At 41.0% G+C, this 27,182-nt stretch overlaps 1 protein-coding gene across 5 annotated transcripts; it reads left to right on the forward strand.

The window, feature by feature from the left end:
* On the forward strand, positions 1 to 26,808 carry LOC109559682 (C-type lectin domain family 2 member D11-like). 5 transcript variants are annotated; one of them, XM_019961585.2, is made up of 6 exons: positions 7,866 to 8,607; positions 19,684 to 19,741; positions 19,840 to 19,968; positions 23,032 to 23,207; positions 23,779 to 23,885; positions 25,894 to 26,808. In XM_019961585.2, exons 2-6 carry the CDS (start codon positions 19,687 to 19,689, stop codon positions 26,012 to 26,014), a joined length of 588 nt encoding a protein of 195 aa, XP_019817144.2. In that variant the 5' UTR covers positions 7,866 to 8,607; positions 19,684 to 19,686; the 3' UTR covers positions 26,015 to 26,808. The 5 variants fall into 5 exon arrangements, with proteins under 5 accessions (XP_070646254.1, XP_070646255.1, XP_019817144.2 ...); XM_070790152.1 differs by lacking the exon at positions 19,684 to 19,741 and adding an exon at positions 9,549 to 11,289 and having other exon boundaries at positions 7,867 to 8,607; XM_070790153.1 differs by lacking the exons at positions 7,866 to 8,607; positions 19,684 to 19,741 and adding an exon at positions 1 to 128.
* The last annotated feature ends 374 nt before the right edge of the window (positions 26,809 to 27,182 follow it).

Genomic DNA, 27,182 nt, shown 5'->3' on the forward strand with positions numbered 1-27,182 from the left:
CTAAGAGCATTTGCCAGCGCCTGAGCAACAACAACAAGGACATTTTCCATCTGCCTGTGCTACGGAGAAGGCAATGACACCCCACTCCAGTACTCTTGCCTGGAAAATCTCATGGATGGAGGAGCCTGGTAAGCTGCAGTCCATGGGGTCGCTAAGTTGGGCACAACTGAGCGACTTCACTTTCACTTTTCACTTTCATGCATTGGAGAAGGAAATGGCAACCTGCTCCAGTGTTCTTGCCTGGAGAATCCCAGGGACAGAGGAGGTGGGCTGCTGTCTGTGGGGTGGCACAGAGCTGGACACGAGTGAAGTGACTTAGCAGCAGCACTGCTACTGCAGCTGCTGACTTCGACACCCCCTGAAGGAAACTGAGGGTGGACAGTGAGGTACTCTGTGTTCCACGGAAACTGGTGGAACAAGTCTTTAGAGAGTTAGATATTTTCAGGAACTGATTTCATGATCCCAACCTTTGCATCTCCAAATATCCTCAAAAGCACTAAATCCTTTCATGGTGACAGCTCCTCTGGACTAGTGGAAAATCTTTTATAAAGTAAGCACTTCATTGCATTGGACTCACCAAAATCTTATATATTCACCTCCCCTCACTGCTGCTTTGGAGCAGCTTCTTGGAGCTATCTGAAGTGCTGTCTCCCAGGCTGCAGTCCTCATTTTGCCCCTAATAAAACTTAACTCACAACTCTTCCATTGTGCATCTTTTTAGTCAACAAGGCCAAAGGAGCTGACAAAAGAAGATGTGTATCTGTTCTTGGGTGTGGTACAATGCAAAGAAAGTTCTGGTTCTTGAGTTCTGAAATCAGAGGCCTCAGTGGCCTCCCAACTCCATTTTTATTTGCTGAACTGTGATTACTCCATTATAATTTCAATTTGTCATTACTCTTAACTCTGTCAGGGTTTCCATGGTACTATAATCGATGATCTTTTAAAACATCCATCTCTTGACTAGACACCAGAGAAGACACCTGCCTTTCTGGGCCATCCCAGGTGCCTGCTTCACCCTCTTCATCAAAATTTGCAGAGCTTTTGTTTCTCAGCACCTACAGCAGAAGTGAACATTCTGCAGCTGTTTGGTGATTGGATAAGAAATTATTAGGCATGCAAAAAAAACCATGAAAACATGTGGTTGCCACTCTAACTAGGTATGTAACACAGCTGCTGCAATAAATAATCTCCTAAATTTCACTGATAGAACAGAATATATTTACTTATCTCTTATATAGCTGTGGAATATAGGAGTTCCTGGTTAGAATGCAGCTTTTTTCCACATGGAAATTCAAGGACATAAGTTTCTCCCTATGTCTAGGGCTTCCCAGGTGATGCCAATGGTAAAGAATCTGCCTGCCAATTCAGGAGACATAAGAGATGTGAGTTGGATCTTTGGTTTGGAAAGATGCCCTGGAGAAGGGCATGGCAACCCGCTCCATTCTTGTTCCTTGGAAAATCCCCATGGATAGCAGAGACAGGCAGGCTATAGTCCATGGGGTCGCAAAGAGTAGGACACAACTGAGCACCCATGCATGCACGCACATAAAGAAATGGAGTATTGATTGCTAGAGTGAAACTTGTGTAGCTGCCCCAAAAACTCAAGTATTTTTTGCTTTGTGGGGTTTTGTTGTTGTTGTCTGGTTGGCTGGTTGGTTTTTGTTTTGGGGTTGCTTTCTGTTGTTTAATTTTTTAAAAAAATCTGAGTTCATTTACTAATGGGGCGCTGCTGACCTTTCTGTTTTATATCCTTAAAACTTCTGTATACTGAAATCAGAAAGCTCAAGTTATTGGCAAATGCTTCAATCCACATTATTTCATTTGATACATTAATATCTGCCTTATCCAGGCATTGGATTTTTTTGAATTTATGGATGAGTAAGGAGCAAGAAAAGTAATGCTCAAAATTCTCCAAGCCAGGCTTCAGCAATATGTGAACTGTGAACTTCCTGATGTTCAAGCTGGTTTTAGAAAAAGCAGAGGAACCAGAGATCAAATTGCCAACATCCACTGGATCATGGAAAAAGCAAGAGAGTTCTAGAAAAACATCTATTTCTGCTTTATTGACTATGCCAAAGCCTTTGTGTGGATCACAATAAACTGTGGAAAATTCTGAAAGAGGTGGGAATACCAGACCACCTAATTTGCCTCTTGAGAAATTTGTATGCAGGTCAGGAAGCAACAGTTAGAACTGGACATGGAACAACAGACTGGTTCCAAATAGGAAAAGGAGTACGTCAAGGCTATATATTGTCACCCTGTTTATTTAACTTATATGCAGAGTACATCATGAGAAACGCTGGACTGGAAGAAACACAAGCTGGAATCAAGATTGCCGGGAGAAATATCAGAAACCTCAGATATGCAGATGACACCACCCTTATGTCAGAAAGTGAAGAGGAATTAAAAAGCCTCTTGATGAAAGTGAAAGTGGAGAGTGAAAAAGTTGGCTTAAAGCTCAACATTCAGAAAACGAAGATCATGGCATCTGGTCCCATCAATTCATGGGAAATAGATGGGGAAACAGTTTAAACAGTGTCAGGCTTTATTTTTGGGGGCTCCAAAATCACTGCAGATGGTGAATGCAGTCATGAAATTAAAAGACATTTACTCCTTGGAAGGAAAGTTATGACCAACCTAGATAGCATATTCAAAAGCAGAGACATTACTTTGCCAACCAAGGTCCGGCTAGTCAAGGCTATGGTTTTTCCTGTGGTCATGTATGGATGTGAGAGTTGGACTGTGAAAAAGGCTGAGCGCCGAAGAATTGATGCTTTTGAACTGTGATGTTGGAGAAGACTCTTGAGAGTCCCTTGGACTGCAAGGAGATCCAACCAGTCCATTCTGAAGGAGATCAGCCCTGGGATTTCTTTGGAAGGTATGCTGCTGAAGCTGAAACTCCAGTACTTTGGCCACCTCATGTGAAGAGTTGACTCACTGGAAAAGACTTTGATGCTGGGAGGGACTGGTGGCAGGAGGAGAAGGGGACGACAGAGGATGAGATGGCTGGATGGCATCACTGACTTGATGGACGTGAGTCTGGGTGAACTCCGGGAGTTGGTGATGGACAGGGAGGCCTGCGATTCATGGGGTCACACAGAGTCGGACATGACTGAGAGACTGAACTGAACTGAACTGAAGGAGCAAGACTGACCATTTGTTTCCCACCTCAAAACCCAGGCTCCTTTTGCAACCTACCACACCACATTTTGCTCCTGTAATACCTACAAAACCAAGTTCTGCAGAGAGAAAAAAAGCTAAAATAAAAAATTTTGCTCAAGGCTGGCCATTGTATCACAAACAGCAGCTCTGCTCCTGGGTGGGTAGTTTGTCTAAGTTAGAGTGGATGAAAACAGTATTTACTGTGTTGCTTATTGTGCCAGGGTACCTCTGAACAAGATTGATGTATATATATATGGTGACCTAGATCGCCTTGATATTTCCCTAACTTTGTGTACACTTTGTGCTTAGTCATTCAGTCATGTCTGACTCTTTTGTGATGCTATGGACTGCAGCCCGCCAGGCTCTTCTGTCCGTGAGGATTCTCCAGGCAAGAACACTGGAGTGGGTTGCCATGGCCTCCTTCAGGGATCTTCCCAACCCAGGGATATAACCCAGGTATCCTGCATTGAAAGAGGATTCTTTACTGTCTGAGCCACCAAGGAAGCCCATGGATAATGGAGTGGGTAGCCTATCCCTTCTCCAGGAGATCTTTCTGACCCAGAAATCGAACTAGGGTCTCATGCATTGCATGCAAAGTCTTCACCAGTTCAGCTACCAAGGAAGCCCCTTGTTTAAGCTCTAAACAGGTGTTAGCCTAAGTCAAGAGATACCTTCTCCAGGAGATCTTCCCCACTCACAGATTGAACCCACAATTCCTGCAGTGGCAGGTGGCACTTTATAAAGTGCCACCTGGGCAGCCCAACTCTATAGATGGATATCACCATCAGATTATTTGCAGCTGAAGATGGAGAAGCTCTATGGTGGTGGTAGTTTAGTTGCTAAGTGGGTCTTAGTTGCAGCATGCAGGGTCTTTTTTTGTGGCATGGCTATTCTCTAGTTGCAGCCTGAGGGTTTAGTTGCCCCCACAGCATGTGGGATTTTAGTTCCCTGAGCAGGGACTGAACCTGCTTTCCTTCCACTGGTAGCTGAATTCTTAACCACTAAACCACCAGGGAAGTCCCAATTATATTTACCCTTCAGCAAGAGTAGTTGGATGGATAAAAATTCTGTTTCAAAGGTTACTGTGGTCATAGCAAAGCAAAAGTAGAGATTTCAGCCTCTTTTTCTTTTTCTCTTGATGGTTTAGTGCTTTAATTTGTTCAGCATTGTCTCCAGTGGTTTCTAAGGTGCCCTTTTCAGACTTACACTTTAAGTTTAAAGGATTCTGACAGCAAATAATCTTTGACCCTTAACTCATGTCACACAGAACACACTAGAGCTCCATATATGTCACATCTTTAACTTCTAGTTCTAGTTTAAGGATGAGAGCAGTTCCTAGGTCACTGAGCTAAAAACAATGATAATGCTGACCAAGAGTCAACTGCTCTTTTAAGTTAATAGACTCCATTTTAGGTTTATGGGGGAAAAAAAAGGCAGTTTTAGGTTTGGGAAAATTTTAGCAGAAATGCAGAGTTCCCACAGGTAATTCTTCCTCACAGCTTTCCTTATTTTAAACACATTGTATTAGCTTGTTTTATTGGTTACAGCTGATGAACAAATTTTGGTACAATATTATGAACTGAAGTCCATAGACTACTGCTGCTGCTGCTAAGTCACTTCAGTCGAGTCCGACTCTGTGCGACCCCATAGATGGCAGCCCACCAGACTCCCCCGTCCCTGGGATTCTCCAGGCAAGAACACTGGAGTGGGTTGCCATTTCCTTCTCCAATGCATGAAAGTGAAAAGTGAAAATGAAGTTGCTCAGTCGTGCCCAACTCTTAGCAACCCCATGGACTGCAGCCTACCAGGCTCCCCGTCCATGGAATTTTCCAGGCAAGAGTACTGGAGTGGGGTGCCATTAGGGTTTAATCTTTATGTTCTATATTCTATGGCAAGATTGGGCTTTCTTGTTGGCCCAGACAGTAAAGAATCCACCTGCGAAGCAGGAGGCTGGGGTTCAATCCTGGGTCAGGAAGATCCTCTGGAGAAGGGAATGGCTATCCACTCCAATATTCTTGCCAGGAGAATTCCTTGACAGAGAAGCCTGGTGGGCTACTGTCCATGGGGTCACAAAAAGTCAGACACGACTGAGCAACTAACACTTTCACTTTCATAATGACATGAATTTGATAGAGATAGGGTAAGGGGACAAAGTAGGTAATTAAATGGTTAATCCCACTGCACATTGTAAGTAAAAAAGTATGAGAACAGGAAACCCCTGTAAATTAATGATTGCTTAAGAAAGCAGTTTTGCTTTACTACAAAACCAAGTAGGGTTGCTTAGCAACAAAACCTTGCAAAACAGAAGCATGAGACATCTCCTAAAACAATAGAACAATGATGGCATGAGACCCACATCCCACCTAGTGAGCTCAGTAAGTTAATGACCCCCTAGGACAACCTCTCTGCACATATAAAAAAACAATAAAATGGAAAGGTGAGATTCAAAGTGAAAGACCCTCATGGTCCTGAGACTTGAAATAATTTTTCCATAGTGCCATGACTGTCCTGGCTTAACCACATAGGGAGAAGAAAACTCCCCAGCCTGACGTGAAGGCAGAGCTGACTATGGAAGCTTGACATCTACTCAAGAATGAGGAAAAAAGTGGTATTTTTCCTTTGATTATTAATATAAAACTATAGCCCACTAAGTTCTCAGGCACAGCACCGTCTCATCCACCCACTTGTTAGCCTCACAAACTTCCTATTCTAATAAATCACTTCTTATCTATCACGTTGCCTCTCACTGGATTCTTTCTGTGCTGAGACATAAAGAACTAGAGCTCTTGAGAATCCCCCAAAACACCACCTAATAGTTTTAAATCCATCATTATAGAATCACAGAGTATAGTTTCATTGTCTTAAAAACCCCCTGGCCTCCCCCATTCATCCCTCCCAATCTTTCCACCTTGGCCCTTCAGACATGTCTTTTCAACATCTCCATAGTTTTGCCTTTATCTAAATGTCAAATTGTTGCAATTTTACAGTATGCAGCTTTATTAGATTGCCTTCTTTCACTTAATAACCTGCATAAAAGGTTCTTTTTATGTCTTTTCTTCACTTGAGAACTTTTCTTAAAGTCCCCTGAACATTATACCATTGTTTGGCGAGTCTACAGTGTGTTTAGCCATTTATATATTAACAGGCATCTTGGTTGCCTCCAAGTTTTGGCAATCAAAAATACAGCTGCTATAGACACACCTGTGTAAGTTTGCATAAACATCAGTTTTCAACTCGTTTCTGTAACTGCCAAGAAGTGAGACTGTTGGATCATCTGGCAAGTATATTAATTTCATAAGAAACTGACAAACTGTTTTCTAAAGAGTCATCTGCTTTTTATTGTCACCACTTGGTGAAACTTCTAAATCATTTCAAGGATCAAAATAATTCACCAGGAAAGAAATTTTTGTTCATCAAAGACTGATTTTCTGCTGTTACTGTCTTGTTTTAAGACTCTGTTTGTAAACTCTGTTCCAACTGGACCAATCTCACTATAGCTGATCCTCAGGGTTGAAATCTTATCACCTCACAAAAGTCCAAAAAACGGGTGATGTAGACAGGTGATGATATATTTGCTGCTGCTGTTGTTTAGTCACTAAGTCCTATCCAACTCTTTTGCAACCCCATGGACTGTGGCCCACCAGGCTCCTCTGTCCATGGGATTTCCCCAGCAAGAATACTGGACTGGACTACCATTTTCTTCACCAAAGAATCTTCCTGGACTGGGGATTGAACTTGTCTCTCTTGCATTGTCAGGCAGGTTCTTCATCACAGAGCCACCAGGGAAGCCTGATGATGTATTTAAGATCTTTCAAAAATAAAAATGGAGTAACTATGGTTCACACATACAAAATGGAGCCAGATGGCCTTAGGTGGAGGTAGTTTCAGATGCATTCTTGCATCTGAGAACTTGCAGATGCATCACTGAGAACTTAAACTTTCTGAATTATATCAAACTCAAGACCATCACCAGACATTTTCAAAACAGTATCTGCGAGCACTGCCAGGTACAAACATAGTTTCAAAGCACCTCCCTCCTACACCTGCAAATGTGTAACCATCCTGAACCCCAAAACAACTCCTGTTTAAACAAGCATTCTTATTTCTTCCCAACTCTAGTCCTAATTCCTGACAATTTATATAACCTTGTAGTTTTTGGCCTTTATAACCTTTCCTCATTTTGTAGCCTCAGAACGTAATAGCCTGGGGTTTTGATCTGTGTATGATCTCCTGAGAACAGTGGTGCGAACAAACCACAGATCAACACCTTTTAGAGTAGGTTTGTGTGTGGGTGGCTACACACAACAGGGTTTCTGTTCTCAGGGCTCTTGGTTACCACAGGTTGAACCTCAGAGAGACAGAGCCTTGTCCCCATCTCTGCTAGGCCAGGGAGACTCGCAGGCTGTGGAGATTTATGCAGACGTTCTCCTGCTCTGCTAGGAAGGGACCCAGCGTGGCAGACAGCCTGAGCAGAGGGCTGTCCTCTTAGATCCACTGTTAGTCCACCAGGTCCCCATCAGGCGTTTGGCAGGTTGGAAAGGAGCCAAAGACCCTTCAACCGCAGGCATCCTGTTTACAAGTGTTCTGACTTCCTTTTCTGCCTCAACATCCTGAGAAATGAAACACGGGAAGTGGGGCGTAACATCTAGGGCGGAGCGCAGAAGATGGAGGATGGGGAGGGAGGGTTATATAGTACCATCTGGGGTACCATCCGGTCCATGGGCTTATTTTCCAGACCCTGCATCCGGTGTTTTCCTTAGAACTTGGCAGATGGTTGGGACCTGGATGTGGGAGACGGCTGCAAATGGAGAGGGATGTGGTCGCCCCACAGAGAAGCTGAAGCTGCCGGGAGAGGGCAGTGGTAGCAGCCCTGAGATGCCGCATCCCCGTTTGGCCACCTCTGCTGCTGCTGCTGCTGCTGCTGCTGCTGCTAAATCGCTTCAGTTGTGTTAGACTCTGTGCGACCCCATAGACGGAAGCCCACCAGGCTCCTCCATCCCTGGGATTCTCCAGGCGAGAATACTGGAGTGGGTTACCATTTCCTTCTCCAATGCATGCACGCCTGCTAAGTCGCTTCAGTCGTGTCTGACTCTGTGTGAGCTATGGACAGCAGCCCACCAGGCTCCTCTGTCCACAGGAGTCTCCAGACAAGAAAATGGAGTGGGTTGCCATTTCCTTCTCCATTGGCCACCTCTGGTCCAGAGCAAATTCATAGTGAAAGAAGAACCGCTACCACCCAGAGGAGAAGAGAATGAAGAAACTGCCTTCTTGGTCTCAAACAGGTTGCAAACTCTCCAGGCCTGTTCCAATACGGGGTGAACATCTGGCCTGGTTGGGTGATTTGAAAAAATTTGACTTGATTTCTCCCCAGATGACGGTGCGCCTAAGCCGCCCTCTTCATAGGAGTTTGCAGAACTTTAGTGGGTGACGAGGAGATTCCTTAGGGTAAGCTCGGTGGTCTAGGGATTAAGGGCTTTGAAAGGCTGAGAGAGGGTGGAGGCGTTCTTAGTGACCTGGTCCAGGGTCTTTCCCCTTTTTATTTCTCTGTCTGCCTCACTCCCAGGATTGTGTCATTATTGAAAAGTTGAGATCCCTTTGGAACTGCCTGAACTCCGCTCATTTCCAGAAACACAAAGGTCCCAGGTTCTTGGGGAGACTTGTCTTTCAGCTTTGTCTGAAGAGCCTAAAACTCCCTCTGGCAGAATAAGAGTGTGTTTAAAAAAAAAAAAAAAAGGTTCCCTTCCTGGTGTCATGCAGGTTGAGTGTGTCACCTTTTTCATAATGTATTGCTTTTATTAACTGAAATTTCAGAAACAAAGACCTGATTGAGAAGAGGCGTTTTTTGGCTGGATTGTTAGAGCCCCAGCTTGGAGATACAGATGATACAGATGTAGCTCTGAGTTGTGACTGACAGACTTAAAAAAAAAGGAGGAAGTTTATTTATTTTTTTAAATGCGAGAAGCCATGGGTTCATTACAGAGCTTGTTTCTCAAGCATTAAAACTTCAGTTGATGAGAAGTGAAGTGTGTTAAGGATTGGTTGCACGAACACAGGAAAGGGAGGGAGGGAGATCTTGAGGGTGACTATAAGATTTCTCAGGGTACCTTGAGGTCACAGGAATTGGCAGATGTTGCTCTGTCCTTTTGTGTGGTACAATACCAAGATACAAAGAAGTTCTAGTTCTTAAATTCTGAAATCAGACCCTCGCCTTCCAACTCCATTTTTGTATGCTGAACACTTCATTATAATGATTATTATAATTACTCTATTACTCTAATTATAATGATCACTCTATTATAATTTCAATTTGTCATTGCTCTTAGCTCTGTCAGGTTTTCAGTGGTACTATAAACCGTAATCTTTTAAAATGTCCCTGTCTTGACTAGACACCAGAGAGGACACTAACCTTGCCTCAGCCATTCTGGAAAATCCATCCAGACCTCTCCCACACAAGACCCAGGTACCTGCTTCATCCTCTTCATCAGAATTTGCAGAGCTTTTGTTTCTCAGCACCTACCATAGTAGTAAACAATCTGCAGATATTTGGTGACTGGATAAGAAGTGATTAGTAATGCAAAAAATATGGAAAAAATGAGGCTGCCACTCTGACTAGATACATTACACAGCTGCTACAATAGATAACCTCCTGAATTTCATTGATAGCACAGTGTATGTTTACTTATCACTCATGTAGCTGTGAAATATAGGAGGTTCTAGTTAGAATGCAGCTTTCTTCCACGTGGAAATTCAGGGACATAAGTTTCTTTTATCTTGAGGCTGTGCTACCTCTCAGGTCTCCTTGTTGTTATTGTCTTTTCATGAACAGAGAAAGGTAAAGGTTTTTGTGAAGATATGTCTGAACTTAGGTGGCCTCAACCTGCAGGGACTTGAAACAGGACTTTGGTTTCTGGCCAGAAATTGAAGTCAGGCCAAGTGCTGAGTCCTGGCCATTAGGATTCATTTCCAGAAAATGAATTTCCACAGAGAAACCAAAACTAGTGAAACAAGTGAGACATTTATTAGGAGGGAAAAGAGTACATGGCATAGGCACACACTGGCAAGCCCAGAGCGTCGGGTCCTTGTGGTAGTCGAATCACTTTTATGCGATTTTCTTCTGGGTTTCCTTTGGCCAAACGTCTTGCTTTGGCTGGTTCTGAGTCCATATTTGGTGATTATCAGTGTCCTCCCAGGTGTGTGCCCACATTTCCTAGCCAAGATGGCTTCTAGTGAAGAGGCCTGTGGACAGGTTGACATTACTCCTTTTTTGATCCACAAAGAGTCTTGCTGCAGGTGTGTTCTTGGAAAGGTCCTCTGGACCCTGAGAATGAGAAAAGTACTATCTCATTTCTGGGCAGGGCTTAGCTCCTCCTCCTCTTTATCTTGGGATACCTGTCCACAGGGGACAAAATCCAGCTATACAGCCCCAAGTCCATTTAGCTCCTGCCTCATGTACATTTCCAACAGCACAAGAGATGACTCTAAACATGGCCACCTGATGTGAAGAGTCGAGTCATTGGAAAAGACCTTGATGCTAGGAAAGACTGAAGGCAGGAGGAGAAGGGGATGACAGAGGATGAGATGGTTGGATGACATCACTGACTCAGTAGACATGAGTTTGAGCAAGCTCCAGGAGATGGTGAAGGACAGGGAACCCTGGTGTGTTGCAGTCCATGGGGTCATAAAGAGTTGGACATGACTGAGTGACTGAACAACAAAAACATGTACATTTTTGGAAGATCTGCACCCAGTGACATAGTGACATGATGCCGTTCAGTTGCTAAGTCACGTCCAACTCTTTGTAACCTCGAGGACTGTAGCATACCAGGATCCTCTGTTCTCCATTATCTTCCAGAGTTGGAAGTTCACTTTCACTTTCATCAAGAGCCTCTTTCGCAATGAGAGGCGGAGTCTGAACTTGGAGGGTGCTAACTCCATCCAGTTCAGGTAGAGTCTGAACTGGAAGGAAATGTTAGCAGAATTTCCTTTCAATTCACATTTCCTGCTTTGCAACTACTGAGAAAAGGTACCACCAAATGCTTTTTTGAAACATGACAATGACAGAGGTGTCTTTAAAAATCTTAGAGACAGACTCTACCTATAGAGTGAACATGGAGCAGTGGAGATCTGGTAAGGTAAAATTGATAAACTTTGACATAACAAAATGGTAGTTGTGGAAGGGAGTTCTTATACTACTGACCACTGACAACAGAGGAGAAATTGTGCTTCGGAAGTATCAGTACTTCACAGTTAACTTTCATAGAAGGAGAGATATTTTGAGGGACTAGAGGTGGGTGAGAGGGAAGGTGTGTAATTGTTATATTAGTTATTCTGCTACTAGTATGTTACTTAAATATTACTGCACAGTGAATTATGTTATAGGAGGTTAAGAGAAAAATGGTCTTTGGGTTTTGTTTTTAATTAGTCTTTGTATTTTCTCCAGGTTGCTGGCCACTTGCATCCTGGAAACTCACATTATGATGTTAAGTAATAGATTACTGTATTTCAGAGGTGATGGCAAACAGACACTAATAATTTTGTAATACATATACTAATAAAAGTTGCCCATACCTACTGTATAGCACAGGGTACTCTGCTCAGTATTATGTAACAAACTTAATTGGAAAAGAATTTTAATAAGGTAAAATAAAATAAGATAAAATTTTAAGTAAATACAAAAGTATGTTTTCTTTCCATTGGGCACAAATTTCCCTGCAAAGTTTCCTTTTTGAATTAAGGGTAAATGTGATTTTCAGTAATATCATTAAGTGTTTCAGCTGACATCTATTGAGGCTCATTTATGTGTCCAAATAATTTTCTTTGTCTTTCCCTCTATTTCCCTCTTTATGTCCCTTTCTCTTTCTCATGGAGTCTAGTGTACTTCTGTTATTTATATATAGTTATTTATGTATATATAGTATATATAGTGTACTTCTGTTATTATATCTCTCTCTTATTTTCATTCTCTGATCCTTTGATCATAGTGGATCTTAAATGGCTAAGCTTTATATCATCCTTTTCAGAGTACATTACCAAAGTAGTTTATATAATATCTTACCAGATATTGTCAGTAGTGATATAAAAATATGAACATCTTTTAAATATAATCATTTTAGTTAAACAGTTTTGATTTAATGAGAGCATCAGAGTATTAATGTAACATAGTGATTGATTATTAAAAGTATTTGTTGAAATATAGTACCTATCTGGTTAATGTTATTATCAATATCACTGCATTAAAAAAAAAAATTGTAACCTCCTGTCATTCTCCCCTGATGTTAGCCAAGAATTAATTTCTTACTGTTCTCTAAAGAGACTTTTATTTAATAAAGCCATGAATAATTATTGACAAAATAAAAAGGTTAACTGCAAAAACTAGGACTATTGGTGAAACTGTTTGGTGTCATTAGAGGGGCTCCAAAGAGCTCCGGTACCACAGTTCTTTATCTTTGATCCCAGAAAGAATTCAGTGAGAGGCAAAGTGATCCATAAGTAAACGTGAAAGTCACAGTCGTGTCTGACTCTTTGCGAACCCGTGGACAGTAGTCTGCCAGGCTCCTCTGTCCATGGAATTCTCCAGACCAGAATACTGGAGTAGGTAGCCATTTCCTTCTCCAGGGTATCTTCCCAACCCAGGGATCAAACCCAGATTTTCCATACTGCAGGCAGATTCTTTACCATCTGAGTCACTAGGGAAGCCCTGGTGATAGATAAGAAGTGATTTATTAGAATAGAACACTTGTGAGGCTTTCAAGTAGGTGGGCAGTGTCCTCCTGCACTGCAGAACTTACTGGGCTACAGCTTTATAATCAAAGGAAAAGTAGGTGGGGGAGAAGACCTCTGTCTTTGCTGAGTACATGTCATGCTTCTATCATCAGCTAATCCAGGTTGATCAAGAGTTTCCTTTGCCTAGATGGTCAAGCTAAGTCCACAAATTTTTTTTTTTTTTTTTAATGTGTGCAGAGAGCATATCACAAGAATCGTTAACTTACTGAGCTCACTGCACAGGATTAGGGTCTCACTGTGCCACTGTTTTATTGTTTTGGGATGTGTCTCATGCTTCTATCACATGATTCTGTTCTAGACAAGTCTGCTTGGTTTTGTGGTTAAGCAAATCTGCTTTCTTGAATAATCATTAAATTACAGTGGTTTCCCATATATTGCTTTTTGCTTTTCTTTTGTAACTGAAAAACAGATGTGGAGGTTCAGGGCAGGACTAAATCCATCTATCAGCAATCCTTTAGCATTTTTATTTTATAGCAAGTTTAATGAGAAAAAGAACGTAGTTCATACATGTTTGTACTTTAGTCCAAGAAAAAGAATTCCTTTTACTGAACATCTAATTTCTGCTAAAATATGCATTTTCTTCTTTTTCTTTCCTTATCACCTCTCACTGCATTTTATTTTTTATCTGGGACAACAGGATATTGAAGTTATTGAGACACAGGGTTCATGTTTAATGAAAAAGAAAGTTCTTAAGGAACATTAATATTTTTCTAGTTAAGCCAAGTGCTTATGTAGCTGAAGCTATTTGACCAATGCAAATGTGAAATCTTTTTTTTTTTTTAATTTAAACTTTCTGAAAACTAACTAAGTTTTCTAGTATCTGAAATTAAAGTTAAAACCAGTAGACCTGTAATATGATTCACTTCTCTGTTTTTCTGTGACATAATTTCTAATACCACTTTTTCAAACTAGAAATTTGAAGGTTATTGTGTTCAGAGTGTAATATAAAAGCCATATGAATTTAGAGAGAGACAGGAAGAGGACACACCACAGGAGAGTGTACAGGAGGAAGACATTTTCCTCTGCTCTTCTGATTTAAGAATTAAGTTGACATGAGACAGATAACAATTAAAAATCAAACAACAGCTTACAGACTGAAACATACATGCAACTTAGTGTTGAGAGTTAACTTTTATTTATGGGAATTTTTAGGGCTTCAAGCCTGAAAGACAATGTCTCATGTAACCCCATAATAACTGCTATGAGGAGAGGGGGGAGGAGTCAGGTTATGTAGAAGTTTGGAACAAGGGACAGGTAATCTGAACATCCAAAGATTATTGTGATTTAAAGAAAACCAGATATCCCAAGCTAAGGAATGTAGTGATTTCTTTGTACTAGAAGATGCAAGAGTCTGGGCTCACTGAAATCATTCCCTTGATATGCACCTCAGCTGTCTGGGGCTGGTCTCCTGCACTTGTCCTTAGTGCTTACGGCAGGGAGTGACTGCACTTAATGACTGCCAGGTAGGAACCATCATTCTCCTTCCTAAGCACACTCCAGGCTCAGAATTTCACATTTGGAGGGTCAAAACTGCTGACGGCTGTGACATCCTTGTTTATTGATACGGCAAGAAATTCCACATCTCAAGTTGAATCATATGTATACATGAGACAGACCCAGGAAAACTGAGTAACTCACCAAAATGGCCAACAGCTTCACCTTAAATAGCATCTTCAGCTAAAGACAAAAGATGTTGGGGGTAGTGGTTTGGGACTTCAGAGAAAAGGAAATAGAAATGGAAAAGCAAAAGTTTGATGAATAAATGTTTGCACAGCTGTGCAGAGACAAAGATCTTTAGGGCCATGATGGACTCTGATTTCTAGGCCCTGCCCAGTCTCCCCCACCACACTCAGGCCCATATTCTTTGCAGGTATTTCTGGTGATAGCTCTCTTTTAAACAGCCCCTCTATCTAATTTTTTTTAGACAGATAGGGAGAAGATCAAAGATTCTTCCTGGATTTTGGGTGCTTTGCTGATTTCCAGGTTGAAATAATCTACATGCTGAAGAGACATTTTTGAGGTGGCAAATTTTATTTCCATACAAAAAAACAGAACAGAAGTAAGTAAGCAAGAAAGAGAAATGAAACATGGAACAATGGAGGGTGTTAGGAGAAAGATATAGAGAAATAAAGAAGAAGAAAAAGGGAGGACTTTTAGAATACCGTACTTAGTCACTCAGTCACGTCTGCCTCTTTGTGACCCCATGGACTGTAGCCCACCAGGCTCCTCTGTCCATGGGGATTCTCCAGGCAAGAATACCACGACCTCCTCCAGGGGATCTTCCCAACCCAGGGATCAAACCCAGGTCTCCTACATTGCAGGCAAATTCTTTACCAGCTGAGCTACCAGAGAAGCCCCTTTTAAAATATAAGTAAGGGGCAAATAGGAGATTCATTGGAGAGAGGTAAGGGGAGATTCACATCTTACTCTTCTAACAATGAAAAAAATTGTGGAAATGGAGAAAGCAATGGCACCCCACTCCAGTACTCTTGCCTGGAAAATCCCATGGATGGAGGAGCCTGGTGGGCTACAGTCCATGGGGATGCTAAGAGTCGGACACAACTGAACGACTTCACTTTCACTCTTTGCTGTCATGCATTGGAGAAGGAAATGGCAACCCACTCCAGTGTTCTTGCCTTGAGAATCCCAGGGACAGAGAAGCCTGGTTGGGCTGCTGTCTACGGGGTCGCACAGAGTCAGACACAACTGAAGCAACTTAGCGGCAGCACCAGCAAACTTTAAAAAGTATTCACAACCTAAAAGTTGAGAGTATTACCGAGCCCAAGTTCACTCTGCTCACCCCTGACAATAGGCTAATGAATCTGAGAGACAAGGTGTTAAGGCAAGGAATATGACTTTATTCAGAAAACTGGCTGACCAAGAAGATGGCTGACTAACATCTCGAAGTAACCATCATGTTGGGGTCTGGATTCCAGGTTATTTTATGGATCAGGTGGGGAGAGGTGAATCAAAGTAAAAAGAAAATAATTGATTTTTGTCGGTATCTCATAGAATAGCAAGCCTCATGCAGAGGGATGTGTTAGTTTCACTTCTTTACATCAATCATGGGTGGTGTGACATGAAATATTTGCTGTGATATCAATAAACAAAGATGAAAGAGCTCTCTGCAGTTCTGGCCGCCAAATATGAATTTCTCAGTCACGCTGGTAATCAACAGGGGAGGGGTGTCATTTCCCACACAAAGAACAGGAATGTCATAGCCCTTCACAGATGAGAGGAGTCAGACTCTCTCCCTGTGAGCCAAACTAAGGCACCCTCGCCCAAGAGGCAGGCAGAAGTGGGGCAGGCAGGGCTCCCTGAGGCAGGCCAGTGTGTATGCCTGTAATAACAAAAGCAGTGAAATGAGAGTTAAAGTCGAAGAAACAGATCCTGTATGGAGTCAAAATTAACCCTTCCTGGTTACGAGAGTTATGTTTTATTCAGTGGGAACTTTTAGAACTTAAGCCAGGGAGAGAGCATCTCAAATAACCCTGAGAGAACTGCTCCAAGGAGGCAAGAGAGGAGCCAGGTGGTATAGAAACGTTGCAACAAACAGCATGTAGCCTTTGAATATCAAAAGATTTTTTTGTAAAAAACCAGATATCCCAGGTTAAGGAATTTAGCACTTTTCTATGTATGGGAAGATGCAAAAGTCTGGTCTCACTGAAATCATTCCTTTGATATGCACCTCAACTATCTGGGGTCAGTATCCTGTGTTTTCATATCCTGAGTTCCTTCAGGGCTCAGCATAGAGAGTGGCTGCAGTCTGAGGGTTACTAGAAGGAGGGATTTCTCCTCTTCCTGAGTTCCCTCAGGGCTCACCAGCTCACCATTCTATGATGACTGCGATTGCTGATTACTGTGGGATCCTTTGCTTACTGTTATGGCAGGAAATCTTCCATTTCTCAGAAGTCATAACATACGGAATTTCAAGACAATTTTGCTTTAATGCAGAACCAAAAGAATGAAGATGGAAAGTTTCATATGGAGCCAAAATCCAAATGCCATTGTATAGCATTTAAAGAAGTCATTCCTATATTCCCCGCCGCCTAGCATTTAAACTGAGGCTCCTGAACATTCTAGGAGATATAGGTGCAATGAGTGAAATGTGGCAGTTAAAAGAAAGTTAGCAGGAACTTCTTAAAAGTATAATTAACATTCAGTAAAATTCACCTTTTGGTGTACATTTCTATGAGTTTTGACAAATACATATAATCATGTGGCTACCGCACAATAAGAGTACCCCCCACACCCCTTAACACACACACACATGCTCTCTGTATATATTTCTTTCCTCTCTCCTCATCATTTGGCAACCAATGATTTGTTTTCTGTTTTGAAACTCTTGCATTATAAGAATGCCTACAGAGTCAGGCTTTTCTCACCAGCATAATGCATTTGAAATTCATTTATATTATACCGTATATCAATAGTGTAGACTTAATAAAGAGAGACATTATTCACAAGGACTATCACCATAGGAAACACTCTGTGAAAAAGATTCTCATTTTTAAGTAAGGCAAGGAGGGGAACAGAACACTGTTTGGAAGGGAGAGTGAGGTGGAAGAGCAGGTGGCATTTCCAAAGTCACACTTCTCCCTTGTGTTCTAGGAACATGAGGTAGTGATCACACATGAGTTGGGAAGCATCTCACTGCTTTCTTTAGTGCCTTTTTACATTTTCAAGCAATCCAGAGTTTTTGAGGTCTTTGGGGAAGAGAAAGTCTCAGTAAAATTTACTGAGTCAAAGCAAAATAATAAATGAGCAATTGTAAGCATGGAGTGAAGCTTTTCTTTTTCTTAGTACAAAGTGGTCTTTATTTACCTTTTTCCCAGCTGAAGGATATTTGAATTGTTGCCAGTTTTTGGTGACAATAAATAAAGTTATCATAAATGTTCAAGTATAGGTTTTTGTGTAAATGGAAATTTCCATTCCTCTTGCATAGATACCTAGGGATGGCATTGCTAGGGCATGTGATGAGGTTATGTTTGCCACACCTCACTGCCAAGCTGTTTTCCAAAGTGGCTGTACTGTTGCATTTTCAACAGTTTATGAGAATTCCATTTGTATCATTTCTTCACCATCATTCAGTTTTGTTATTGTATTTGCCACTCTGATACACATCTTGTGGCAGCTCACTGGATTTTATGTTTCCCTAGTGACTAGTTGGAGCTTTCCAGGTGGCTCAGTGGTATAGAGAATCCCCCTGCCAAGCAGGAGAAATAGGGTTGATCCCTGGGTTGGGAAGATGCCCTGGAGAAGGAAATGGCAAACCATTCCAGAATTCTTGCTTGGGAAATCCCGTGGACATAGGCACCAAATCCTACAGACAGAGGAGCCTGGCAGGCTACAGTCCATGGGGTCGCAAAACAGTCAGACAAGGTTTAGAAACTAAACAACAACAATGACTGGTTGTGTTGGTTTCTTGATCCATGGGAGCCAGCAGGAGTGATAGGAGCTGCCTATGGCCACGCAAGTCCACAGTCCCTAGGGTGAAAGGTGGCCTGGGTTACCAGGAGCCTGCCAGGAGTCTAATTTCACAGTAGTCACTTGGCTCACTGGAGCTGGCAGACACTGGGGAGAGGGGACCTTGGTTAGTGAGTCTGCAGGGTGTCACCCAGGGCTGAAGGAGTCAGACTGATGTGATGCTAGAGCAGGTAGACCTGGAATCTGTAGTGAAGTCAAGCACCGTTTTACTCTCCTTTTCCCACAGGGAGAGGGTCTCTCTCTGTGCTGGACTGCAGAGTCCTGAGGGAAGGGTTTGGGGGGCCTGGTCCCCAGGAGTTCACCAGGAGGCAAGTGTCACAGGAGCCCCACCTGGAGCTGCTGGAATTGGAAGGTGCAGTGGGAGACAGGAGCTTGGCTCCTAGGAGCCCACAGGAAACCCAGGGTGGAAGCTGTCTGTGACTGCATTATGTGCCAGAATTGCTGGAGTGCAAGGAGCTGGGATGAGGCAGGGAGTGGGTGTGCCTGGAATCCTTGTCTCTTGGGAAGGTATTTTCATGTGCAGATAATTTTCAAATTATTTCTAGTGGGAGGTGAGTGAATACCATGTCTAGAAACACTTTCACTTCTTCCTAATCTCTATATGTCTTTTATTTACTTTTATTGCCTTTATTGGCACTGATAGAACCTCTAGGGAAATGTTCAATTGGATTGGTGAGAACAGGCATCCTTGCCTTGTTCCTGACCTTTAGAGGAAGGCATTCACTTTTTCACCATTAAGTATCATGTTAGCTATACTATTTCTATGAAAAGTGAAAGTTCAGTTCATAATTTGCTGGGCTTTGTTATTTGGGATGACTCATGTTTCTCCACATTTTATGTCTATGCCTGCATGCATGCGTGCATGCTAAGTTGCTTCAGTCATGTTTGACTCTGGGCGACCTTACGGACAGCAGCCCACCAGGCTCCTCTGTCCACTGCATTCTCTAGGCAAGAATACTAGAGTGGGTTGCCATTTCCTTCTCCTTTTATGTCTATATCGATGGTCTTATCCTTGCTCTTCTCTTGTTCTGTTAATGTGATGAATTATATTGATTAGTTTTTTAATGTTCCTCTTAGAACTTCTAACCAAATTTGTTATTTGTGGAGGTAAATCTGGATTGTGTGCATGTTTCATTTTCATTCTGATTTCTAGTCTGTCTGTCTCTTACTCTCTTATTAGCTCTTCTTAGAATAACTGGAAGACTCTCCAGGGGAAAAATACTGTTTCTCTTATCTCTGGGTCGTTTTTAGGCCATGGCCATCTCTCCTGGACTTGGACCTTTGGTGAGAGATTTTGGCAATAGGGGAGGTGAGGTACAGTGGATTTTACATGTTGATTCTGTGATAAATTTAAGTTTTTCTTTTAATGCTTCCATAAAATTGAGATTGTGACATTTCTATTTATAGATAAAGATCTCCGAAAGAAATGCCTAGCAATTATATCTCCTGTTACACCTGCCAAGTTTTGCTGCTGCATCCTGATTATTTTTATACTTGTAGCTCTATATTTGGTGACACTTTCTGCTCTTCTGGCAGGTGAGTTCCCTGTTCTCCAAACTGTACCATGTTCTTTGCACATTCACATTGTCAATAAGTATTTACTGAGCTCCATTATGTGCCAGGGTGTGTGATATGTTTGAGGTATATCAGTAAAGAAAACATAAAATATTCCCAGGGAACTCCTATTCTATTAATAGCAGGAAGATGCAGATATTCTAATATAAGGTAACAGATTGACATGAATATAAGTGTCCAGGGTAAGCCTCCTTGACAAGATGACTTTTCAGCAAACTTGAAGGAGATGAAGGAGCCATGTGGCTATGTGGAGAAAGCACTCCAGATGGCAGGAACAAGTAGAATGAAAGGAAGAATCTCTTGGTAGGTTTGGGGAACAGCATGGAGACTTCTACAGCTGAAGCAAGGTGGGAATGAGGAAGAGTAACGGGCTGGGGGTCAGGGAGGTCACAGCCTAATGAGGCAGGTAAAGACTTGAGCTTTTAATCTGAGCGCAGTGGGGGGTACCAGGAAAAGGGAAATTGTAGGAGAGGAATGCCATGATCTAAATTTCATTAGAATAAAACCATTTTGACTGTTGGAAGAAAAGTTAGACTTTGGGAACACCTACTAGAGTAACCTTATAGAAATCCACACCAGAGGGGACTGTGGCTTGGCCCTGGTGATAACAGTGGAGGTGGGACCTGGTGGCACAATCTATCTCGAAAGTTGAACCAACAATATTTCCTATCAGATTGCATAAGGGAGGAAAAAGTGAGGTTATGAAGGAAAAACACTTATTCTTCCCATAGCCTATACTCTGATATCTTGCTGGTTTCAGAGCATCTAACAAGGGCCCAAATATTTTTATACATATTCAACAGAAATACATATAAAGGAGCATTTCCAGAGACACTGGAAATACTACATCGTATTGTGGTACTAAAATCAATAGTTGAACTATGCCATGTTTTGTCTACTAGAAGGTTTTATACCCCTAAGAGATGTAGCATAGTAAAATCTAGGAAAGGTAAGGAGTTTGCCTTTCTTTTGTCAAGAGTAAGAAGGACTGATATTAAGGAAGATGTGGGGAAAAGGAAATCTGTATGATGCTAAGAAAGCGTACTACAGGAATTAAATGCCACAGAAATTGATTTCCTTAAAACCACTACTCTCCATGGACCCCTGAGAAGTGAGATGCACAGATTCTGTGCTTGAAGATCAGTGGATGATGGCTTTTGTGCCTGAGATAAGACTGTTAGTGATGACTCTGGGAGGCAACAATCAAATGTACAATATGTACTTTAAGACTGACCTCAGGGGAAAAAGTCACCATATAAAAAAATATATATATAGATATATATTATATATATATATATATGTATATATATATATATATATTCATATGTTAGTTTTTCACAGAACATCTTTCCAAGGCAAATTCTCAATCTAATAAAATCATTTATTAGATTACTACACTAAGCTAGTGGTAGCAACTACCACTAGCTTGCACTCAGCAAGCGACCACAGATCTCAATGTTGCATTTTCCAAGAAACCAAAAAAAGAAAAGAGATCTCAGAGAAGTCTGCTCTTTTGGCAAGCAGCAAAGTACAATCACTTTTCCACACACTAACTAGCAGTTGGTATTTTATAAATGGTTAAAGCTGGTAGCATTTAACGAGGCATTAGAGATATTAGTTGGAAGTTCATTCAGTTCAGTTCAATTCAGTCACTCAATCGTGTCCGACTCTTTGCGACCCCATGAATCACAGCACGCCAGGCCTCCCTGTCCATCACCAGCTCCGGGAGTTCACTCAGACTCACGTCCATCGAGTCCATGATGCCATCCAGCCATCTCATCCTCTGTCGTCCCCTTCTCCTCCTGCCCCCAATCCCTCCCAGCATCAGAGTCTTTTCCAATGAGTCAACTCTTCGCATGAGGTGGCCAAAGTACTGGAGTTTCAGCTTCAGCATCAATCCTTCCAAAGAACACCCAGGACTGATCTCCTTTAGGAAGGACTGGTTGGATCTCCTTGCAGTCCAAGGGACTCTCAAGAGTCTTCTCCAACACCACAGTTCAAAAGCATCAATTCTTGGGGCTCAGCTTTCTTCACAGTCCAACTCTCACATCCATACATGACCACAGGAAAAACCATAGCCTTGACTAGATGGACCTTTGTTGGCAAAGTAATATTCATTACAGCTCAGCAATTCTGCATATAACCCAGAGTTGGGTGGCCTCCATAAAGAGTGTTTAGTACATAGACAAGCATCTGAGAATATGACTCTGGAAGCAAAATAATATGAAATTGTGTAATGGATGGTGCCAAAATACATATAAAGTAAAACTGTGCATTCTGATAAACAAACGCATTGGGCATGGAAGACGTTTCTAACAATCAGTCTGCCTATAGAAAGTAGGTCCTGTTCAGATTTTAAGAAAAACAAAATGCTGTTTGCACAGCCATAAAAGTACAAGAGTCTAGTTTATATTTGGCCATGTTTTTCTTCAAACTCCTCATTTTGGAATTTAGTTTTGCTCTACTTACATATATGAACACATATGTGTATATATGTACATACATACATATGTTATATATATAAAAAAAGACCAACCTCAGGATGGTAAGTGGAGTAATAGGTAAAAGGGATGAGAAAATTTATTTGTTATGCTTCACTGTGTCTGTCCAACTTTTAGTGAGAAGCAGAGAGCTGGTTCCACAAATCTATATGTAATGAATGGTGCCAACACACATATAAAGAAAAACTATTCTTTGGGAAAAACAGAGTTTGGGCTTGGAAGACATTTCTAAGAATCTGTCTACCTATAGAAAGTAGCCCCTTTTCAGATTTTAAGAAAAACAAAATGCTATTAGCCAAGGCCATAAAAGTACAAGAGTCTAGCTGTTCTTTGGCATGCTTTTCTTCAAACCCCTCATTTTGGAATTTAGTTATACTGTACCTACATATACATGTACACACGTGTATCTATGTATATATACATATGGAAAAAAAGACTGACCTCAGGATGGTAAGCGGAAAAATAGATAAAATGGATGAGAAAATTTATTTGTTATGCTTCACTGTGTCTGTCCAACTTTTAGTGAGAAGCAGAGAGACAGACTTACTCATTCTGTATGTCAGCTGCCCAAAAGGATGGATTGGATTTGGGAGTAAATGTTTTTATTTTTCTGAAGACTCAAAGAATTGGACATTCAGTCAGACATCCTGTACTTCAGTGGGAGCTGTTCTTGCTCAGTTTGAAACTGAGGAGGAGTTGGTAAGTAATATTTTTGGATCATGTTCTTTGTTAAATACTTAGCCCCTGAGAAGGATATAGGCCGCACAGGGTGACAGCTGAAAGAAGAGGAAGGATCCCATTCCAGGCAGACTTGGGGGCCTAGAGTGCATATTAGTGCCTGATATTTCTTGGGTATGTTCTCTGCCTGGAACCCTGTGAGACGATTTGGACACATTCTCTCATGTAATCCTCATAGTTAATCTTCAAATTAGATATATTGTTTCCATTGTAAAAAGAAGTATGGTAATCATGTAATTTATCATCCAAGTTGGGACATTTTGGGGAGTGAAAGGGACAATATTATGTTGGAACCACAGGCATAACCTGGGACTTTCCCAGTCAAATTGAGATGTGTGATCACTTTAATGTAATTTAGGATCAGAGACATTTGTGTGACTTAAGCTGAGAACTGGGCACTAGTCTTCTCCCTTCAATGTCTAAGCTTCTCAATCTTACCAGGCTGTCATCCAAAGAGAGAAGGCTGGGGGGAAGAGGACTCAAGGGTAAAATGAAGGAGACATGTGTTTTTGCTTTCTGTGTTTTATAATAGAACTTTCTGAGAAGATACAAAGGCATTTTTGACCATTGGATTGGCCTTAGCAGAGAATCATCACATCATGCTTGGAAGTGGACAGACAACTCTAAATATAATGCCTCGTAAGTTTTAGACTGCCTTCTATTCTATGTGCATATGGGTGTGAGTTGTATTTATGGGAAGGTAAATTTAATATCATGGAAAGTTTGCTGCACTATGAGGTATAAAATAGAAATCCTTTGTATGCTCTTCTGTTTATTATCTGTGCCTTTGGGAAAACTTTATGTATCATGTTTTTAATTGAAATCTTTAGCATGATGACGACACTGGACATAGTTCTTCCGCTTTCACCCACTGACTTTAACTGTGCTGAAATCCGTATTTAGAATGTAGAGAGAGCAGCTGAGGTACTCTGGGATCCTACCATCTTGGAAAGCCACTGAAGAGTTGGTATCCACAGACCCTCAGTCCACTCTGCCCGCTGCCCTGTCCATTCCTGAAAGGAAGGTCATCAGAGAACCAGTGGGAATCCCTCCTGTGATAATTTATCCCTGGAAGGAACTTAGGAACACATCTTGGGTTGTGAACACTTCAGTGGGAATGTTTTCAATGTAACCATTACTTTGGAGCATATAGAAGGGGCAATCACTTCCCGCAATCAAAGCTAAGCCCATTTAAGAATTTACTAGTAAGCACATATGTTTATTTTCACACATGTATGAAACAGGTCAGGAGAACACTGAAAATCATGTGTGATATATTATGTGATATAATTAAAATAATCAGTAAACGATCAAAAATAAGAATAGAAAAGAGTTTTATTTGAGCCAAGTTGAGGACTAGCCCAGAAGCCCACTTCCCAGATTTACTCTGAGAAACTGCTTCAGAGAAACAGGGTTTCTGGCCCTGTTTTATATCTTGTCAGAAAAGAGAATATTAAACAAGTCAGAGTTACATTTCAGAGTTACATTCCTTCAAGGTTTTGCTTTAAAAAAAAAAAAAAGAATAGACCAGCAAGTACATGGTGGGTCAATACGGCATTGGCAGCTGGGAAGGGAGTCTTATCATCGAAGCAGGACCAGCATTGGTGTCTCAAGAAGAGGGACATTTAAACTTTATTTTTACTTTGGACATTCTTTACTTCTGGTCAGTGTGCCCTTTTGATTAATAATTAATGTAGATGTACAGTGGATGTTTATTATGGTACAGACAGACCTTTGTAAATTAAAGAAAACCAGATATCCCAGGTTAAGGAATTTAGCACTTTTCTATGTATGGGAAGATGCAAAAGTCTGATCTCACTGAAATCATTCCTTTGATATGCACCTCAACTATCTGGGGCCAGTATCCTGTGTTTTCATATCCTGAGTTCCTTCAGGGCTCAGCATAGGGAGTGGCTGCAGTCTGAGAGCTACTAGAAGGAGGGATTTCTCCCCTTCCTGAGTTTCCTCAGGGCTCACCAGCTCACCATTCTGTGGTGGCTGCTTTGCTGATTACTGTGGGATCCTTTGCTTACTGTTATGGCAGGAAATCTTCCATTTCTCAGAAGTCATAACATATGGGATTTCTAAGACAATTTTGCTTTAATGCAGAACCAGAAAGAATGAAGATGGAAAGTTTTACATGGAGCCAAAATCCAAATGCCATTGTATAGCATGTAAAGAAGTCAATCCTATATTTCCCCCCCTCCCTGCCTAGCATTTAAACTGAGTAGATTTTTAATATGTCACAAACAGACTATTTTATAGCATAATATTCAAGTTAAGTGATGTATAAGCCAGAATGACTTACCGATATTTCAGTATGTGACAATTTGTTTTATCACCACCCATGGCAGCAGTTCACTTGGCTACAACAGTGAGCCCTAGTTAAATACCTAGTCTATAACATAATTGACTTTGGGATGGATGATGATAATCTTCCAATATTCCAGTAGCGACTTTGAGAATATAAAAGGAACTGAATACAGAAATGGTGTATACTTACTCAGAAGCCTTATGAGCAACAGATGTTCATTTTTCTCTTGTCCACATTAAAAATACCTGGAGTTGGGGTGCTAAAGATCATAGAGGAGGAATAAATGTAGATGTCCAGCCTATGCTTTTTTAACATTTTTGTGTTTGGTTTTAGGTTCATCATCACAGGAGATGGGGAACGTGGCTACCTGAATGACCTTGGAGTTAGCAGTGCCAGAAGTTATACAGATAGAAAATGGATTTGCAGCAAACAAATAACGTCTGCATGTCCTTAAATTCTTCAAGGCGTTTTTAGGGAATTTCACACACCATCCCTAAGAGATGCATTAAAAATTGTTTATATATAAATATTTTATTATAAATGTTTATATATATACATTATAAACAGTTGCTCTATTGCTTGCTTGCCAAAAATATCAGCAATATTTATTCATAGTGTTTGTTAACCACACAGAAGCAAGCTATACTTGAATGAGATAGGGATTTGGAAGAGTGAGATTCTAAATTAAGTAGGTGTTAAATGAGTTGATGTTTATGTTTTGAACCCATAAATATTAATGAATTCCCTTTTTTCTATACAAACAGCACTTTTTTTGCATATATGGGACCTTAAAACGACAGATGTGGTGGTTCAGGGTAGGAATAGAGGCTAAATCCATCTACCAACAAATACTTTAGCATTTTTATTTTATAGCAAGTTTAATGAGAAAAAGAAGGTAGTTCATGCACATTTGTACTTTAGTCCAAGAAAAGGAATTCCTTTTGCTATATGTCTAATTTCTGCTAAAATAAAAATTTTCTTCTTCTTCTTTCCTTATCTCCTCTCCCTGCACTTTATTTTTTATCTGGGACAACAGGATATTGAAGTTCCTGGGTCACAGGGTTCATGTTTACTGATAAGAAAGTTCTTAAGGAACATTAATATTTTACTAGCAAACCAAGTGCTTATGTAGCTGAAGCAATTTGACCAATGCAAATGTGAAATCTATTTTTTTTATTTAAACTGTTTCTGAAAATTAACTAAGTTTTCTAGTACATGAAATTAAAGTTAAAACCAGTAGACCTGTAATATGATTCAGTTCTCTGTTTTTCTGTGACATAATTTCTCACACCATTTTTCAAACTAGAAATTTAAAGGCTATTGTGTTCAGAGTGCAATATAAAAGCCATGTGAATTTAGAGACAGGAAGAGGATACACCACAGGAGAGTGTAAGGGAGGAAGACATTTTCCTCTGCTCTTCTGGTTTAAGAATTAAATTGACATGAGACTAATAACAAATAAAATTCAAACAAAAGTTTGCAGACTGAAAAAATACATACAACTTAATGTTGAGAGTTACCTTTTATTCGATGGGAATTTTTAGGGCTTCAAGCCTGGGAGACAATGTCTCATGTAACCCCATAAAAACTGCTCTGAGGAGAGGGAGGAGGAGTCAGGTTAT

This window comes from Bos indicus, chromosome 5, assembly GCF_029378745.1.
Source record: "Bos indicus isolate NIAB-ARS_2022 breed Sahiwal x Tharparkar chromosome 5, NIAB-ARS_B.indTharparkar_mat_pri_1.0, whole genome shotgun sequence".
Taxonomy (NCBI): Eukaryota; Metazoa; Chordata; class Mammalia; order Artiodactyla; family Bovidae; genus Bos; species Bos indicus.

Coding starts and splice junctions, on each gene's coding strand:
- LOC109559682 (XM_019961584.2), top strand. CDS start 11,211: ATGACAATGACAGAGGTGTCTTTAAAAATCTTAGAGACAGACTCTACC. Junction 19,969..23,031: donor ACTTTCTGCTCTTCTGGCAG/GTGAGTTCCCTG, acceptor TCCAACTTTTAG/TGAGAAGCAGAGAGACAGAC. Junction 23,208..23,778: donor TTGAAACTGAGGAGGAGTTG/GTAAGTAATATT, acceptor GTTTTATAATAG/AACTTTCTGAGAAGATACAA.